Here is a 19,480-nt window from a genome sequence, read left to right as displayed (position 1 = left end):
GTTCCTGCTTTGGGGCTCCAAAATTCAAGCATTTCTTAAGTACTAGCTGTGTAAACTGAACACCAGCCTTGTTACTAATCAGATATTCAGAGTTTAGTTTGCTGAAAGGAGTAAGGAGGATTATTGGTTGTCCCTGGATTGCAGCGTTATCAAAATGGCTAGCTGTCAGGAATTTGCTTGTTGCTCAGTGTTATCTGTTGTTTCGTGTGGGGATACCACAGGATACTAAGTTGAATTTGATAACAATTCTTTCCTTAAGAACTGTTATGTTGATTGATATTTAGAAGTTAAAATTGGCAAGGCCTGGCAACCAGTTGGATATGAGGGAGAGATGTCTCTGGGAGTGTGATTTGGGTTGCTGGATTAATAGTTCCTTGGAATCCAAAATTAACCATTCAGTAAAAACTTATAATTCATAAAGTTCAAGCATGCAAGTTTAATCTACTCTCTCTTGCTAATTCCCATTGAAATTATCCAAAGAATAAATTGAGTTAAAAAAAGTGGCTCATTCCAAATTTTAAAAGAGTCATTCTGGATGAGACTAGTTGATAAAAGTGAAGATCAAGGACCAGTCAAGGGGAAAATCTGTATCTTCCTGCACCCTTCAAGAGGTGTTCCAGAGGTTGAATCTTACATGAACATAGTTTCAAAGTCATTGTGCTCACCTTCGTTTATACTTGGCAAAGATGGCATGTTAGTTAAAAATAAAAGTATCTAAACCAAAACCAGACTGCCATCAAGTCAATGCTGACTCATAGGGACCCCCTTGGCTTGCTGAGACTGTGAGGTTTACAGGGGTCGAAAGCCCTGTCTTTCTCCTGGGGAGCTGCTGCTGGTGGTTTCCCACTGGCGCCAGGAGGATCACAGTCAACTTGTAACCACTGCTCCACCAGGGCGCCTCCTGGTGGCTAATCTGTACTGTGGACCGATATGCGAAGACAGCGTGGGCGTTACCTCAGACACCCCAAAGGGAAAAAATTACCTGCACTTTCTATTCTCATCATTCTCAGCTGGTCAGGCTTAGAAAATTTCTGCTCCCTAGAGGCAGTATTAAGAAGACTAGTTACAGCTAGAATGGATCAAATTTGTAGCTTCTCCTTAGACCTGGGTTTGAAATATGAGAACTGTTAGTAGACCCAGTTCAACTCTCAATAAAGGACAAAGATGCAACAAGTATTCCACAATTTTCAAGTTGATGATCTAATTGGGTAGTTTAGCTGAGGAGGATCCAAGTAAAATGGAGCACCTAAGAATTTCATGTTTCTTCTAAGGCTGTCTATTGGGCCCTCCACTAAGTCTCCGCCCTCAGGCACTCAGCTCTACTTGGGTGGGTCAGCAAGCCCAATGCCACCAATCAGTGCCGAGACACCCCATTTCACAAGTAGCCGCTGGTGCAAATGCACGCAGCTGTACTTGCTCCGTGGGCTGGGAAGTCCTCCACTTCCTTGCTCTGTGGCTTCTGGGTCTGCTGCTGCTCGGCTGATGTCACAGCTGTCTTCTGGATCCAGGAGGTTCACTGCTTGGGGATTTCCAGTGCAGAGCATGCTCGCTACTCCTGAATCTTATTGGCAATGAGATTCCCTCCTCCTGCTCCTCCCGGGGCTTATTTTATACACAGAAGTATAGCTTTTCAGGGACTCTTGTTCACAATCACTTATGGGTGAATCCCATTAGAATCTCCCCACCTTCTTACCAAACCATTCACAAAAAGGTCATTGGTTGAGAATTAATGACTGTGGCTAGAAGAGCCAAATTAAATAATTTGCTGCCCCCGAAGAAACACTAAAAACTACTGAGATTCTTAGTATTTTTTGGAGGTACAAAGTTTGGTTTTTGTTTTTCACTAGTCTACTTATAAGGTCAAGGGGAAGAGTAGCACTCAGGTATCTCCAGTCTGCCCATCATTGCATTTGATACAGAAATGTCAAATCTTAGTTCTAACCATACTTCTATGAAGTAGACACTTATATTTCTATTGTACAGATAAGGACACGGAGTTTTGAGAAAGTAAATACCTCCAGTTGGTGAAGATGGGACTTAAATTTCATATATTCTGACAAGCTATGTTTTTGTCTTGCTTTTTGGTTTTAGAAATAACGTTGTGATCCATCATCTGACTGCATTATCCATTATTTGGCTGCATACTTGCAGCCCAAACGAACACGAGTGCACACTTTGACCCATGCCTGAGGGTACTGTGTTGTGACCGTGAGGAAAAGAGAAACTCGCTGCACCACCTTGTGCTCACTGCCTCCTCAACTTCTAGAGGGCCAAGTGAAGATGTGACTATAAAATTTAAATATAGTAACTATAAATTCCATTGAACATGACTTAACACTGACATTCGTAGGAAAGAAAGAAGAAGCATCAGATTATTTTTCCAAAGTAGATAAGGGGAGAACACTATCTTCATCTACCCAGGTGGAGGTACTATGGTGAGGGTGTTGCCTTCGCCACCTGGCTTTCAGGACATTCTAGGCCTTACCCTGGTGGTTTCGAACTGCTGTCCCCTGCAGAAAGAGCACAGGGGATAGTGTCTGACTTTCCTTAACTTCACAGGTGGGGAGGAGGAGACTCACCTTCAGCCCAAGGCTGAGTCCTGTGCAGCCTGTCAGGCATGCCTCCCCTTACAACCATTTTACCAACTCTGACTCTAAGCATCTGTCCCATGCTCTGTTTACCTCTGTGCCAGGTTCCAGGAGTCATTAAAATAGCTATCAAAAATGCACAGGCAATACTTGGAGTTATGAGGCTTAATAGGGATGTAGCTGGTTACTATTCAGCTTCAGAAATCCTCAGGATACAGTTCTTCGTTCAGGACAGCATATGTTCAGCAATTCCCACAGATTCACCTCTTTGCATCACCTGGCCTTTCAGCAACACAGGCCCTTGACCTTTTCTGTCCTGGATCAAGTGTTCAAAGCTTTTAAATCTGCCAAGAATTGCTCAACAGAGCCACCCCGATCCTCCAGCAAGCCTTCTGACCTACGCCCAATTGACTTTCGAACTCTGTGTGCCAAGAAGCCCACTGTGCTAGCTCCTGCCAGCCTCCTGGTTCTGCTGCCACCATTCCGTTGTCACTGCCCCTCACCATCTGCCACTATGTCCACTGTTAATGAAGGAGGTTTGGTGTGGGGATCTTGGGTACACAGAATGCTTTCTGCCTCTGGCTTTTCTTTCTTGATGGTAATGAGATCCCCCTTTCCTGCTCTGGAGTGCCTAAATTTAAACCAAGTAGGGAACCTGACCAATCTCTTCATTAGGGTTTCATAAATTGTATTTGCATGGTTCCCACAAGGGTGGCTGTACTTTGTTTTCGTTATTAGCTAGCTCTCCAGCTCCTTTGGTGAGCCACAAGGCCTTTCATTTGAATAGGCCTGCACCAGGATCTGGTGAGAATCACAACCACTATTGCCTGGAAGGGTCCTAGTGCGTCATTTACTGCACTGCAGCCCCCGTGGTGTTAGTTCATGGTCCACAAAGAAAACTAAATCCATTCTGCCTTTTCTTTTTCCACCCTTCCCGACTCTCACTCCCCACGCAGGCATCGTCCCAGAAGTGGTACCTGGCTGTAGATGAGGATTACAATGGGCAGCTTCAGTCAAGTGCACTTTCCCCCCTGTACACTCCATTGTCTTTCTAGATATAGGCTGACCTTGGGTCTTCACCAACAGGGGACAAAGGTCATGCAAAAATGGACTCAGACTCTCATGGGCATCACAAAGTTTCTGGACCAAAGGGATTCTTAATAAAACTACATTATCAACCTAATCTTTTCCTAGGTTACTGCTACGGTTTTGCTTTGCCCTCCCATATTTAAACTTCTGTGGGTCACGGAGCTGTTTGGTGGCTTGACAGAAAAGTTGTTTTCATGTAAGAGGACTTGCTCATCATAAGCAATTTATTTGTGGGCATTTCTTTGCAAGGGTATTTCTGCACAAGTGTTCTTAAATATAACTCTGGTTTTCCTATTTTGAGATTTTCAGTACATTGTTATAGTCTCCTATTAGTTCTCCTTCTACCCATACTGTACAACTGATCAGCTAAAATGACAGTTTAGTTCTGCTGTGAGTAACTTCAAACTAAGAATCGGTTTAGTGATTGGCAAGGACCCAGGAAATGCCAGCCACTGTCTGCTTCTGCCTGCACAACACATGAACGCCCAGTGCTCGCTCTCTGACTTTAGAGACTCTTCGGTGAACCTTGAAAAGAACCAGCAGTACTTTAAGCAAATAAATGATCTCTGGTGTGAGACAAACAGTGATTATTATTCACGTTGAATCACTTTAAATTCAAACTGGACAATTCAAAAGATTAGTAATTACAGTTAGGGTCTTTTAAATGCTCCTAGAATTTTTATTTTTGTATACAACCTTTGATTTTGTAATTCTCATAGAATGTATTGAAATAGGGATAATTTTACGTGATTTTAAAAATCACGCTCTCTCCAGATATTTTGCAGGGTACAGTAAGTGATTATTTCCAAGCACAATTGAGTTACAGAGTTTTCTGTATATCTTTTTAAAATCAGATTACTGGACCATGGACCTGTGTTTCCAAAAACAGCCTTTCCATTGGAGGATAACACCAGAGAGAGAGCAGCCGCGTGTCTTATACTGGCTTGTTTCCGTTCACAGCCTGCCGTGCCCCTGATAGCCCCAGACTCAATCTGGAGATGCTTAGTTAAGGATTGTCTCACTGAATTCTGTGGGGATTCAAGGCTGAATTGACAGTCCGATCTACTCATGTTGTGTGTTTTACGTCCTGACCTTTTTGGACCCTGGGAGGCCACAGACCTTTTGGCTCGAGGGGATGGTTCTTGGTTATGGTGGACATAAATCGATAATGAGAAAGGATCTTCCATCTGAACTCTAGGGGCAAGCCCACTATTGGCATGATGGTTAAATCTTTATTTTCAAGATATCAGACATATGCTGACTGATAAGGTAGCATGTTTAATGGATTCAATCACCTTTGTAGATCTAGAACAGCTTCTGTTATAAGTGTTTTTTTCTTACTCACCATCTTATTCTTGACTTTGTAATGTACCCTATGGTCCAAGTATAAGGTTATCAATTCCTAGTCGCAGAGGTACCTTGACAAAGCCAATCATTTGCTCCATGACTTACCTAGCTTCTTCTTTGATACTTATTGATCTGTGCACTTGAACATCCATGAAAATGAATGTTCTTGCTGCCTCCTCTGCTTCCCATGTCAGACTTCTATTGGTTGGTCTTGCTTCAAAGCAAGTTACCTTTTTTATAGTGTTAACTTACCATAATTTCCTACCTCCATGCCTTTTATTTTCCTCTGGAGAAAACTCTTCCAGGGCATGACCTAATGAATTCTGGCTCAAATTTCCAAATGAAACTAGACCAAAGTGATTCTGCAATTTGGTGGAGGGAACGTCTTAAATGCCCTAGTGAGGGAGATTTTATTGTTCCATGCCAGACTAAAGTACTTTCCTTGACATGCTGAATTGAACTTCCACATTTATGACAATATAAATTCCAATCGCACATCATGACGTCACGGGGCCACTGGAGCCCTCGGGCCGGGGTTTTTACTTGCTCTATAATCACATTGAAAATAGAAATGCTTCGAATTATTTTCCCTTTACATTTTTGGAAAAATATATCTCATCCTCCAGAGAGATGTTATCTTTGGTTATTCTTTTGATTCATGTGGTTGAATGGGATATGATTGAATCGTTTTTATTTAGCTTCCACAAAGTACAAATTCCATTTTATAGGCCTGGTAAACTTTCGCTTTTTAAACCTAAAGATGAGGCAATTAAATTTTGTTATCTCCTCTGTATTCTTCACCTCTCTGTGATCTTCGTGTCTTGAGAGCTTCCCAATATCACAACTTCAAGAGGAGATTCCATTTTAACTGTTGAACCCCAAGCCATTTACTAAAATTGTGCACATTTTACCTAGGCTTTTATGCACCACTTGGATTTGAATTTGGTATTTGTCCTTTCTCCTTTTTTATTCCTCACATGTTTTAGTTCACTTTCTAAGAGTTTCTTACGTCACTTATGTTCTATGTCGGAAGGGATTTTCAAGCAGGGTGGCCTCATTAATAACCCTTTTGAAGTTTTAGAGGCTAATGTGCCGAATTTCTTTACGAACATGACATTTGATTTCTTCTGCTAACCATTTGGCGGAATCTGAGCCTTTGCTATTAATTCCAACAGGTGATTCACAAGCTTATCTTTTGCATTCATGCGCATGTTCCTTGTATGACTGCCACTCGTGCTGTCGAATGTAAGCAATAGAAGTGGTCTCAGAGAGTTGTGGGAGACACCCAGATCAATCGGTGTAACCTAGTCCACAAGACAATGTTCTCCACCTTCCTGTGGCGAGGAACAATAGAATCTTTAAAGTGGTGAGTAGCCATATAGAGTACAACTTTCTGTCTCTCCCCATCTGGAGCCAAGAAGAGAGAAGAAAATTAACCCCCAGGACATGAACCTCAACCGTCACCACACGGAGACCAGAAGACCTAGATGGTGCCTGGCATCACTCTGAAAGGGTTTACAATCTCAGGTGCCGGTCACCAGAACCTAGTGCTGTTGAGTTGACTCTGACTTGTAGTGACCCTATCTTGGACAGGGTAGAGCTGTCCTTTTAGGTTCTGAGACCTGAAAATCTGCAGAAAGTAGACCACCTCATCTTTCTCCCACAGAGTGGCTCATGGATTTGAACTGCTGACCTTGTTTCTCACAGATCAATGTGTAACCCACTATGTCATACCAGGGTCCCTTAAGGTTCTAGAAAGAATAATAGAAGATATAGGGCAAAACTAAAAAGAGGTCATTTTTAAGTCCCAGAGGTATTGGTCTAATAACAGATTGGTAGAACCCTTTAGGCGGTGGCCCTTACACTTTCAATTTAGGTTAGAAGTGAACTTCTCATTGCCATGACCCAGTTTCTTCAACTGAACAATAGGCAAGACAGCCAGCCTATAAATTGAATTATAACACCGGGGTATAAAGCACAGAAGGCAAGAATGGATAGGAGGAACAAAGAAGATGAATGGAAATGATAAATACAGGGCAGAAGGGAAAGATTGATGATCCATTGAGGGGATTTCAATCAAATTCACTATAAATGTGTATTAATTAGTAAATAAAAATTCAGTTTTCTTTGTAAACCTCCACTCAAATCACAATGGAAAGTTTTAAAAGAAAAAGAATGAGGAACTACTGGCTGTTTGAAAACTGTTGTGAGATCACAGACTTCACTTCGGGCTAGAGAGCTGGGTCTTTGGGGTTTTTTCCAGATTGAATCATTTGGAGGAGAAAATAGTAAAAGATGCTCAACAGAGATCAAGAAGTCGGCGTGTCGCAGCAGCAGCTCTTCACAGTGATAGGGCCATGGCATATACCCTGGTGCTTCCACCTAGACATCCTTCACCCTCGTGTCTCTCATTCAAGCATCAAAGACCCAGTGGAGCGCGGGCAGTTAGCTAGGCCCAGAGCACATGGCTACTTTGCTCTCAGAGTACAGGGAGGACGAACATGCCTTTTTTTATTTCTGTAATCTACATAAAAAATAAAATCCTCTACTCCAAATCGGAAGGAGTGGAGCTTTCTGGATAGATACATAACTCTTTTAACCTGATCACTGTTTCCATGAAATAAAATCAATTAGTCACTTTGAAAATCTGTAATAAGACTTTTTTGGGGGGTGGGCAGGGGCAGTGAGGGTGGGGAGTGGAAATCATGCTGCAACTGGAGATTCCCAACCCTATAGCACACTATTTCAGGTTGTTTGGAATTTCAACATTGCAAAACTGAAGTTGACCAAGATTCAACTGTACTGGGATCCACCATCCGTACCCAGGGAAGCAGCAGTCAAGAAATCAAACAACATACTGCATTGGGCAACTCTGCAAAAGCCCTTTTGGAGATGTTTAAAACAAAGAGGTCAGTGTGAAGCCTGAGGTACCCACCTGAGTGAAACCATGGTCTTCTCAGCCGCTTCATCTGCATGTCTACGCGGAGTTAAAGCAGACCAAGAAGGACTGGTGTATTTGAATTGCAGTACTGCAGAACAAACCGAAACAAAAAGCCTGAATAAAATATGAACTGCCGGCCAATGAATACATTTGCATGGCATAAATACAATCAAAATGCTCCTTCGAATTGAGGATGATATTACTTCACCTCAAGGAACCGATGCACGTTATCTGGAGGGTCCCATACCTGGAAGAGAACATTACATTAAGCTAACTGGATGGTCAGTTAAAATAAAAGACACTCGGGTACAGTGACAAAAGTGGCTGCAGCTGCAGACTCAGACAGAATGAACACTGGAGGAATGACACGCCGGCCAGTGTGCATTCTGTGGTCCATGGGGCCCCAATGTTCAGAGCAAGCCTGACCTCACCTAGCAACCACACACTCGGAAACATTCGGTAACTTTCCACATGTGTATTTGCATAATAATAGTAAATATGTTTTTGCTGAGATGCTATCTGAAATACTTCAAACACAATTACAGTGTTTAATTTTTAGTGATATTTTCCCTTGGAAAACTTAGTTTCATTTCTATAATTGTATTCTTTATAAATATTATTTTGCTTCACAATGATTCTGTTCTCATGTCAGCAATGTTCAGGAGCCCCAGTGGTGCAGTGGTTAAATTGCTCTGTTCTTAACCTTGAATCACTGACCAGTTGCTCCGTGAGAGAAGCAGATGGCAGTGCACTTCCGTAAAGATGCGGCAGTCTGGGGGCAGTTCCACACCCCCTGTAAGATATCGGTGGAAAGTGATGCTACGGCAATCGGTTTGGTTTTATGGTTTATCTGAAACTTTCCATTAAATGGTATTTATATCTTTCTACTTTTCTTCTTTACCAGACAAGCCAGCCTCAACGAAGCAGCTGAGAAGTATTATGACATGGCAGCCAAGCTGAGGCCTGACGTAAGTACTTTCTCGATGGGACGTGTGGCTGCGGACAGGCTCCGAGCATGTGCTAGGCTTAAGGACTTATGAGCATCTTGGTTCCAAGTTTTCCCTTTCTGAATGCTTTATCCTGTTTACTCACTTACTGGTTAATTCAACACTAATGATGTCAGTCTCAAGCCTCTTTCTTTTTCCGGTAGCAAACATTGCTGAGGATTCTAGTGTGTTGAATGTATCCAAAATATTATCGTAGAAGACATGTTTGAGAATGACTAAAGACATTGTATTTGGATGACTTTGAAAAGTAATTCGTTGAACTTTTTTTTTAATTTATCCCCATGATGCTAGTATATACGGAATTTGTAACACTTTAGATTTTTGGATTCTTGCAGTCGAACTGTGAGCTGTGTGCCTCTCCTGTTGTTCAGGTCTGATAACTGTTGTTTTTAATTCAAAGATGTTTTCATTAGAATTTTTCCCCAGGTAGGCACACATTCATAAAATGAGATGCCGAGAAATCTGATCATTACTGTTGAAATAGAGGAAGTGTTTAGGAGAAATTTAAAAGTGGCTTGTTTCGTTCTTCTTAGCACTTTTATTCAAAGAAGATTACTGAATTCCAGTGTGCACGCTTCTACTCTGCAGCTACAATGGGAAAGCCTTCTAGCCTGCTTGCCTCTTTGCATTGAGATCACCTATTGAGAAATGTAATTTTGAAACAGTAATGAAAGTGCATATATTTTGTGACCATAAATAATTGCATCAGTCACATTTCTTTATGAGAATGCATCCATCGGCAGCATCCACAGAGTTCTTGCTGGATGATAGATTATAGACATGCCATACCATGAAACCTCATACCATGGAACAGTGAGAACTGACCATAATCAACTAATTTAAATACAGGGTGGCAGTTCCTATCAAGAGCCACATATAGTGCTCAAGGGGCACACAAGGGAAGGACCTAATGCTCCCTGAAAGAAAAGCCCACAGAGAGAGTAGTGTTTATTAGGAGATTCAACTGCAATATAACCTCATCCTTTAAGGTTCCAGTTTCACTAATTATGAGGTGCTTCAAGACTTTGTGAGCTGTTTGCAAGACAAGAAACTCATTTAATAATTACAATAGTAAGACAGAAATGTATTGCTTCTTGGGTGTGGGCCAGGTAGCTTACCTGGTACTTCATGCGAATTCCTCATTCGTTTGCTGCAGCAGCTTATGCTATCCACTTTGTCAAGTTCAGAGAAATTATAGCATGCTGGAAAGTGGTTGAGTCATATTGTAACTGTGCATGCATAAGGGACATATTGAAAAAATTCAGCTTATCTCAGTGAGGCAAGGCATGGCAGCTATGTAGGACATAAAATGTAATGATTCTCTCTTTGAATAACTCAGCATATGATTTCTTGGTACCTACTAAGTGCCAGACCTCTGGAGGTGCAAACAGTTTGTACTTGCCCCCTGACCTCCAGGTTGGCAGTGTGGTAAAGGAGCAAAGAAGGCCCTACTGATCTGCTTATATACAGCTAGTCGCCGTGATCTGTACACCCTACAAATCTAGGCTATAGGCTTTCTAGTAAAGTGGACTACTAAAGGTGAGGTTAGAAGTTCAAACCTACCAGTTGCTCCTCACAGCAGAAAGATGAGCCTTTCTGTTCCTGTAAGACTTTAATGCCTCAGAAATCCATAAAGGTACTCTGTCCTATAGGGTCTGCTGTCAGGTCACTATATATTGGAATCAACTCTGTGGCAGTGATTTTTGTTTTTGGAGTACTCTTTAGAACAGTCTTGTCAGAAGAAGACCTGGAGAAGGTCTCCAGACCGTGGAAAAGGATGTCCTGTTTAGTGAAGTGGAGGGACTGGAAGAGTCTGGATGAGAAGGATTGACACAGTGTGGCTGCACCAATGGCCACGAACACAGCAACTCCTGGGAGGATGCTTCAGGAGCTCACAGTGTTGCATTCTGTTGTGCATAGGGTCTCCCAGCGTGAGAGCCAACTTGATGGCCCCTACCAACATCTATCAGTAGATTGATTGCTAGACTTTCTCCCAAGGAAGTGCTGTGTGGGTTCAAACCATGAACCTTTTGTTTAGCTGCTAAGTGATTGACCATTGTGCTACCAGGGCCCCTTTACCAAATAACGATAGCCAGTTAGTGGGTATGAATTGCCAAATTTGCAGTGAGCTGCTCTGTTGGCAGAGCTCTTTTGTTGCCCTGAAACCAGGATAAATAAGAACCACATGTACCTGCTTTGACTTGCCTACAAATCTGACTTTAAGGCACAAGAACAGATCTAATTCACAACCAAGGGACGGTTTGTTTGTTTGTTTGTTTTGTCTGCTCACTCCCCTTTGGACCCCATGACACCACTTGACTCCTCCCCCTCTCTTTGGAACCCCATGGCGTTCCTTGTCTCAGCCCACTCCCTTTTGGAATCCCAACATGCTCCTTGTCGCTGCCCACTCCCCTTTGGAAAACCAGTCGCCTCTTGTCTCCGTCCAATCCCCTTTGGAACCCCATGCCGCATATTTTCTCTGCCCACTCAACTTTGGAATCCCATGACGCCCCTTGTCTCCGCCCTCTCCCCTTTGCATTTCCATGACTCCCCTCATCACTACCCCCTTTTGGAACCCCATGACACCACTTGACTCCCCCCCCTCCTCTGGAACCCCATGACTTCCCTTGTCTCTGCCCACTCACCTTTGGAACACCATGACACCCCTTGATTCCACCCACTCCCTTTGGAATCCTATGACACCCCTTGTCTCCGCCCACTCATCTTTGGAATCCCATGATATCCCTTGTCTGCCCACTCATCTTTGGTACTCCATGGCGCCCTTTGTCTCCTTCCAGTCCTCTTTGGAACCCCATGATGCCCCTTGTCTCAACTCCCTCCCCTCTGGGACTCCATGACTCCCACTGTCATTGCCCACCCCTTTTTGGAATCCCAGATGTTCCATGTCATTGACCACTCCCCTTGGAAGCCCCATGACACCTGTTGTCTCTGCCTACTCCCCTGTGGAACCCCATTGCATTCCTTGTCTCACCCCAGTTCTCTTTGGAACCCCATGATGCCCCTTATCTCAGCCTGCAAGGGACAGTTTTTATGAAATTTTTATTTACATAAAATTTTACTTTGGATAAAACAGAGTAATATTCTACCCTCATGCTCACCAAGAGCCCTGGTGGCAAAGTGGCCTAACGCTCAGCTCCTAACTGGAAGATGAGCAATCGGCCCGCCACTCCTGTCAGTGGGTGGGAGATGGGGTGGTCTGCTTTGTGGGGAGTACAGTCTTGGTCCTCCTGTGGGGATGACCCAGTGGCAATGGTTAGTGATTGGTCTAGTCCACCGCAAGCCCACCCCCCTTCCCTGATTCCCCGGAGAGGGGTGTGGCTGTGATGGCGCCGTCCCTGCGTCCCCTGGAATCACCAAGGCTACAGAGCCATCGTTGTTAAATGTCTCTCTTCTGGTTTAGATCAGCCTATTATACTTTTAGGCATCTTATAGTAAAAAATACAATAACGATTATAGCCAAGAGCACCGGTTGTTATTGTTTGGTGCCATTGAGTTGGTTCTGGCCAGTAGCCACTCCCCTATGCGCAACAGAATGGAACACTGCTCTGTGCTGGGCCTTCTGCACGTGTGTCTTCTACTTGCTTGACCCTCTTGTTGCAGCTAGGGAGTTAAGCCTTTCCATTGAGGACCTTCCTTTTGTTCACTGCCCCTCATATCCACCCAACATGAAATCTTTCTCCAGGAGCCATCTCTCCTGACAACATGTCCAAAGGACGTAAGATGAATCCTTGCCTCTGAAGGCCTGGCTTCTTCCAAGTGAGATCGGCAAGCCCTTTCGCGGTCCATGCTATTTCATTATTCATCTCTTACACCACAGTTCTAATACAGCCGTTCTTCTTTGAGCTTCTTTATTCAGTATTCAAATTTCACATGCATCTAAAGCATTTAAAACCCCTATGGAGCATAATTCTGCTCTATGAAAAATGGAGTCACCAGGAATCAAAATAAACAGCAGGTTAGGTTAAGATACATCACTGTGTGTCCACTGCTGTTCTAAGCATTGAATATAACTCAAACTGAACCAAACCGAACCGATTGCCATTGTGTCGATTCTCACTCGTAGCAACCCTGTAGGACCGGATAGATCTGCCTCTGTGAACTTCCGGGACTGTAGCTCTTTAAAGGAACAGAAACCCCCTTCTTTCCCCTGTGGAGCATGTGGTAGTTTTGAATCATGTACCTTTCAGGCAGCCAAAAGCATAATCACTACACCATTGGGGCTCTTTAATATATTTGTAGAAACCAGAATCAAGGCGCGGGGCATGGCCATCGAGGCAATTCATAAGGACCCTGTCCTTACCATTGAGTCGATTCCTACCCTAGCAATCCAGAAGACAGAGTTGAACTGCCTCTGTGAATTTCCAAGACTGTAACTCTTTGGAGGAGTCTCCTGTGGAGCAGCAGGTGGTTTCAAATCGCTGACATTGTGGTTAACAGCCCGACTCATAATCCATTGTACCATCATAGGACAAACTAAAACTTCCCTTTTGGGTTTCTGAGACTACACTTTACCGAAGCAGAAAGCCTCAGCTTCCACCAAGCAGCTGATGGATGTAAATTGGTGACATGATTGCAGTTAGCTGCCCAGTAAGTGCTCCGGGAGGCCACCGGGATATATAGGTGCGAACAAAAGCAATGAGGAAAGCGCCTGTCTATTAAGAGTTTATATTAGACCATAAATTTCCAAACTTATTTGGCCTACCACCCCTTTTCAGAAAATAAATAAATAAATAAAAACACCTGTCAGTAGCACCTGACAATTAAATGTACTTGTCCATAGCCCATAGTCCAGGGGAAAGCAGAGGCACCTGCCTTTGGACCCCCACTGGATAACATTCTGGTGGCCCCCAAGGGAAGGTATCACCCACTTTGGGAAACACCGATATGGACTAAGGAGAGGGGACGTGAGTAACACATGTCCTATGTCAGTCGGTGGTAAGAGCTTCAGAGAAATATGGCACAGAAAATAGGTCTAGGAAGCTTAGGGAGAGGCACACCATCGAGATTTCTTTGCAGATGTCTTCATTGAATGTCTGTACAGCATTTTAAAGAATTGATCTGGATTTGAAGTCTTTAAGTTACTGTAATCACCTCATGGAAAGCAGGGATTCATACTTTTGTTGGTGCTTTCTTTCTTTCTTTTTTTATTTCCTTTCAACTTGATTAATTACACTCCCCTAAGTATATATAATGTACTGAGACAGATGTGATATACTGAGTAGCAGTCACCGGAATGTCACTTTAAAGTTTTGAATGATTGCTCAGATGAAAAAAAAAAAGTAAACTATTAGCATGTTATAATGGATTAATGAAGAACGTGTACTCCGCATTATCTCACCTGACCCCAAAATGAAAAACAGACACTGAAGCACAATAAGACTAATGAAATTGTTTATTTTAAGTAAGTAGGCAAATCATAAAGTCAACATTTAGTCTTCAAATTAAACCTGTTTATTTGTTCTAAAACCCCAAAACTTTCCTCAAAACAGGCTCTTTTTATACATGCTTTTGTGCTAATGGTGCTGTCCTAATCAGGGAACAATAGATCAATTATTTTATGAACTTCCAGGGCTCTATTCAATAATAAATAAATGATGTTACACATGATGGGTAAGCAAGCTTAATTTTTCTCTATTTTGTTATACAGATTGCATTTTGGTTTTTTTTCCAACATAGACTAGGTAAATAAGAAATCACCAACTGAGGGTTGATAAAGTAATAATGATAGAAATACTATAAAAAATTCCATTCTGGAATTAATAGACTTATTCAACAATAGCCAAGTTACAGTTCACTAGTAATTACACATCTGCCGTAAACTAAGGCATTCTTCCAACATTGGTCTCATTCAGAGCCATTGCGTTTGCGTTTGGCGAAACCTCCTCAGTAACTCGCTGTGTATCTGGGGCCTACTCATTAAGAGGATACAGCAACTAGACCTCAATTTCAATATCCCCACCATCTCTTTTATACTGCTTATCTCATTTGCTCTTGTTTTTCATGAGTATTTTTTCCCTGCTGTTTAACTGCCACAATTACAATAGGTGGATGATGTGTCTGAACATTTCAGCAAACTCATGGCCAGTCAAGCCCGTCTGAAGCGAAATGTGTGCGTGAGCCTGTGTGTTCCCATCATAGTAAGAGGATTTTAAGATATCCATGGGATTGATTTCTCTCCTAATGAAACATTAGTTCTATTTCTTTCATATAGCCACAATGAATTTAATTCTTCACCCCTGCTGGAAAAGACTCATATTTTACACAATTTACTTTAAAATGGTCAAGTGAATCTTTGAGCTATTATATAAACAATGAATTTCTGTAATCAAATGATAAGGTAATGAAAAAAAAACCCCGAACGCTGAGGCACAATATAATTGTAAAGCTTTTATTTTTATATTGTTCATCAGAGAGGTGTAGTCCTTTTTTATTCACTGAATTGCATAAATAGAAAACTATCTTTAGTAGAATACAGTTAATGCTAATTTTAAAAATCAATTTTCTTGAATTTTGTGCTGATTTTCTGAAATTACATTTCATATTATAAGCCCAAAGGGCACGGCTGGCAGGGCTCTGGCTGCTGTCAGGTGCCCCCAGGTCCACTGCAGCTCCTAGTGCTTCTGTGTACAACAGAGCACAACACTGCAGCTCCTGGGCCAGCCGCACACCCCCCTTCAAGTGTGAGCACCTGGCGCAGCTCCCGGGGCAGGCTGTCTCGTCGAGCAGGGGTGGGAATGTCTGGCCCATCGGCCATATGAGGCCCACGAAATCATTTAGTCTGGCCCTGCCTAGGCAACCCCAGGCAGAGTGGAAATGCAATAAACCTAAGAGCTTTTTTCAAAACAACATACAATTATATGAAGGGAATCATAATCATGTACATTTTTAGGCACAGGCAAGGAACAGTCATTAGACAGGACACATGGGCGTGCATGATGGAGCAGACCTGCATTCTTCTCCTCAGCTGTCTACGGCCCATCCGCCTGCATTGTGGGGATTCTGACTCTACACAGGCAGGAGAGGACTCATTTCGAAAGAGTTACCCGACTGTGGTGACACTGCCTTTCTCTGGTGATGATGAGAGAAGATACGGTGGAGTGATTCCTCACTGCATTGGTGACCTGGCCTCTGCTAACCAAGGGGGACGTTGTCGACTTCTTTGTCAACACAGAAGAAAATTCATATCCCACCTTTTCCCACACATCCATTATCAATACTCTTAAAAAAACCGACCCAAAATGAGTCTCACATGAAGATTAAGGAAATCAAACGACACAGAATAGACCTCAGGAATTGTGGGTACAAACATAGGATATGATCCAAATCCAAGATGCAGAATGAAAACACTGTTCAAAGCACACTAATGATGTCACTGGTGATACACACACCTGATAGTAAAACATGTGTGGCGTGACACCTACACATCGTGACTACAAAGGAAAGAAAGATAATGCTGGATGTCACTCTTTCCAAGAGACGTAGACAAGTGATTGTTTCTGGTTTTGAAGTCGAAGACCATAGCCTGTGTGCAGTTTGTTGGGACACAGTCACAGTAATGGCAACCGCAAAGCTGGAGTATCAGACAGCTCACGACATGATGCCCTCCATGGATTCGCAGGCCAAACACGTCTGCATGCAGCGAGCCCTTGGCTGTGGACTTTGGAATCCCCAGTCCTTTCATTTGGCCTCATTGGGACAAAGACAGCGTTACTCAGATGAGTTGGGTAGGGAGCGAGCTAATCCCAAGAAGCACAGCCTCCTGTAGCAGGAGGGTTTGTGAAAGTGCACAAGGTGCCTGCCATGGAGTGTTAGCACCAGACAAAATGAAATTGTTTCTGAGTGTTTGTCCTGGAGGCCCATTTCAGATCAGATTATTGATTTAGCATCAAGTCTTGAAAAAACATGGACAGATTTTGCCAGAGATTTCCATTATTTCTCTCTGGTTTAGGATGAGACAACAGAGATTAAAAAAATACTGCCAATTGTCCATTTCATTTGTGGGATAACTGCAGAGTTTGGCACTTGAGTGAAGCAGCTGTCACCCGAAGCCCTGCATGACCCTACAGAAAGTGAGGGCTTGTTTGGGAGATTTGTTTTATCAATGGAAAGAAACACCTGAAAAGTTAAGTGGCCCTATTACAGATGGAGCGCCAGCCAGGGTAGGCTTGCAAAAAAGGGATAATTGCATTTGTCAAGAAAGAACTGACTCATCTCTGTCTTGACCCAAGGGCTATAATTCTATGCCACTGCATCGATGCCCAAAACGTCTCTGTGCACAGTCGCTGTGGCTCACCAATGGGATGTCACCAGCAGTACCATGCACACGTTTTGACAAAAGCAGAGGCTGTAACACTTGAAGGAGTTACTGAATGAACTTGACGCTGAGCGCAGTGATCTTGCTTATCTTTGTGCAGTGGCTGAGGCGTGGAATATGCTCAGCTTTTACAACTGCAGCATGAAGTCAGGGAGTTCATGGTGATGAAACTTGTCTGGGAACTCGATGATAGCAAGTGCCTGGGTGACTTAACGTTCATGGCGGACCTTGAAGTACCTCTCGAGCTGAACATCAAGCTGCAGGTCTCCAAGGAGCTTCTCAGCTCCCTGGTTTCAAACATGAAATCATTGGAAGTTAAATTAAGGTGGAATGTATAATTTGAAAGGGATAACCATGTATTTTCCCACTCTAAAGGGGCACAAGATTTCTAGGGCACTTGAATATGCTGGTGAATGTGTGAAAAACAATTGAAGTATTTAATGATAGAGCCAAGGATGTGTAAATAGATGAAATTGAAGATAGTTGCTACACCATTCGATGTGGAACCAGCTGATGTGCCTGGAAACATACAACACAAAATCATTCCGCTGCAAAACGCTAATGAGCTGAGATTTAGGTGCAAAATCTCCCACTACTTGAGTTCTAGAAATGTTACCTAAGTAATTGTGAATTTTCCACTTTGAGGAGACATAAATTGAAATATGCGTCTGTGTTCGGAAAAACTTAACTGCTGCAAGCAATTCTTTTCAAAATTTACCATGGCAGAGAATCAACCGAAGGACAGACTGACCGACACAAGTCTGGGAAAGCCATTGTGAATAGCCAACGAACATCAGACATCTCACCTCAGAGAGGCAATTCCAGTCACCACATTAGGGGTGGGTTAATTAAAAGACCGAATATCACAGGCTCATTTTAAGGTGGTAATTCGTATGGCACAGAATCCAAATGGCCCTCGGCAGAAGAAAGGGTCCCCATCCCTTTCCTTGGGGTCTTCGCGTTTTTGGCTGACCTTACACTTTACCAAGCCTGAAGTCCTTTCCAGGAACTGATCTCTTCTGACAACATGTCCAAACTAGGCGAGCTGAAGTCTTGCCATTCTTACTTCTAAGAGTATTCTGACTCTACTTCTTCCAACACACATCCTTTTGTTCTTCTGACAGTCCATGGTACGTTTGATGTTCTTCACCTGTACCATCATTCAAAAGTATCAGTTCTTCCAACTTTCACATAAGCAAGAGGCAATTAAAACTACGATGACATGCCTCAGTCACACCATAATTCTCAAAGTGCCATTCTTACTCTTGATCAATTTCAAGAGACCTTGTGCAGCAAGTTTTCCCAAATCAATATGCCAATGTGTTTCTTGACTGATGTTTCTATGAACATTGACTGTGGATCCAAGCAAGATGAAATCTTTGATAACTTGAGTCTTTTCTCTGTTGGGTCCAGTTGTGGAAATTTTGGTTTTCTTTTCTATACGTTGAGTTGTAATTCACATTGAAGGCTGCAGTTCTGGATTTTCATCAAGTACATCATGTCCTCCTTGCTTTCAGCAAGCAAAGTTGTGTGTGGTAGTTACATAGTCTCGTGTCAGCTTAAAGGTATAAAGAATGAAGGAGTGGAGTTTAGCCTATCAATCAGGTCACAGCCTGATGATGCCTCCTTGTGGGCATGGCCTTCTCATGAGGATTATGGGAACTTCCTCTCCTTTGTTTAACTTTCCTGTGGAGTAGACACCGAGAGATGGTGGAGCCATGTGGAGACCCATGCTTGTGCTAAGGTGCTTCCACTTCCATTAAATCAACATGATATCTCACCCATCGGCCTGGGATCTTCCTGCATTCAGCATCATTGCATGTGCTGCATGAAGAGGAATTTATGGACTAATGTCAGACATATGGGCTAATAGTGGATGTATGTACTTGATCTAGACTGGGCTGGGATGTTTACTTAATATATAATTACTCTTCAACTTAAATCTCTTTCTTATCCAAAGTGTCTCTGAATTTGTTTCTCTGGTCAACCCAGACTAACACATTGTGTCATCTCCACATTGCAGGACACATTGCAGGTTGTTGATAAGTCTTCCTCATTCTTGATGCCTCATTCTTCTTCAAATAATTCAGCTTCTCTATTTTCTCACCATATACTTTGAATAAGTTTGGTGAGAGAACACAGCCATGACACACACCTTTCCTGATGTTAAAGC

The 19,480-nt window shown here is 42.8% G+C and overlaps 1 protein-coding gene across 1 annotated transcript in view; it reads left to right on the top strand.

Annotated features, from left to right (window-relative positions):
• The window catches only part of TMTC2 (transmembrane O-mannosyltransferase targeting cadherins 2), a 489,624-nt gene that overhangs the window by 402,791 nt on the left and 67,353 nt on the right, over positions 1 to 19,480 (top strand). The window contains exon 11 of the mRNA XM_075551215.1: positions 8,870 to 8,933. Within this exon, the coding sequence (XP_075407330.1) occupies positions 8,870 to 8,933 (64 nt within the window). The remainder of the gene's footprint in view (positions 1 to 8,869; positions 8,934 to 19,480) is intronic.

This window comes from Tenrec ecaudatus, chromosome 6, assembly GCF_050624435.1.
Source record: "Tenrec ecaudatus isolate mTenEca1 chromosome 6, mTenEca1.hap1, whole genome shotgun sequence".
Lineage (NCBI taxonomy): Eukaryota > Metazoa > Chordata > Mammalia > Afrosoricida > Tenrecidae > Tenrec > Tenrec ecaudatus.
The sequence above is the reverse complement of the archived record's forward strand: the minus strand, read 5'-3'. Positions and strand labels throughout refer to the sequence as shown.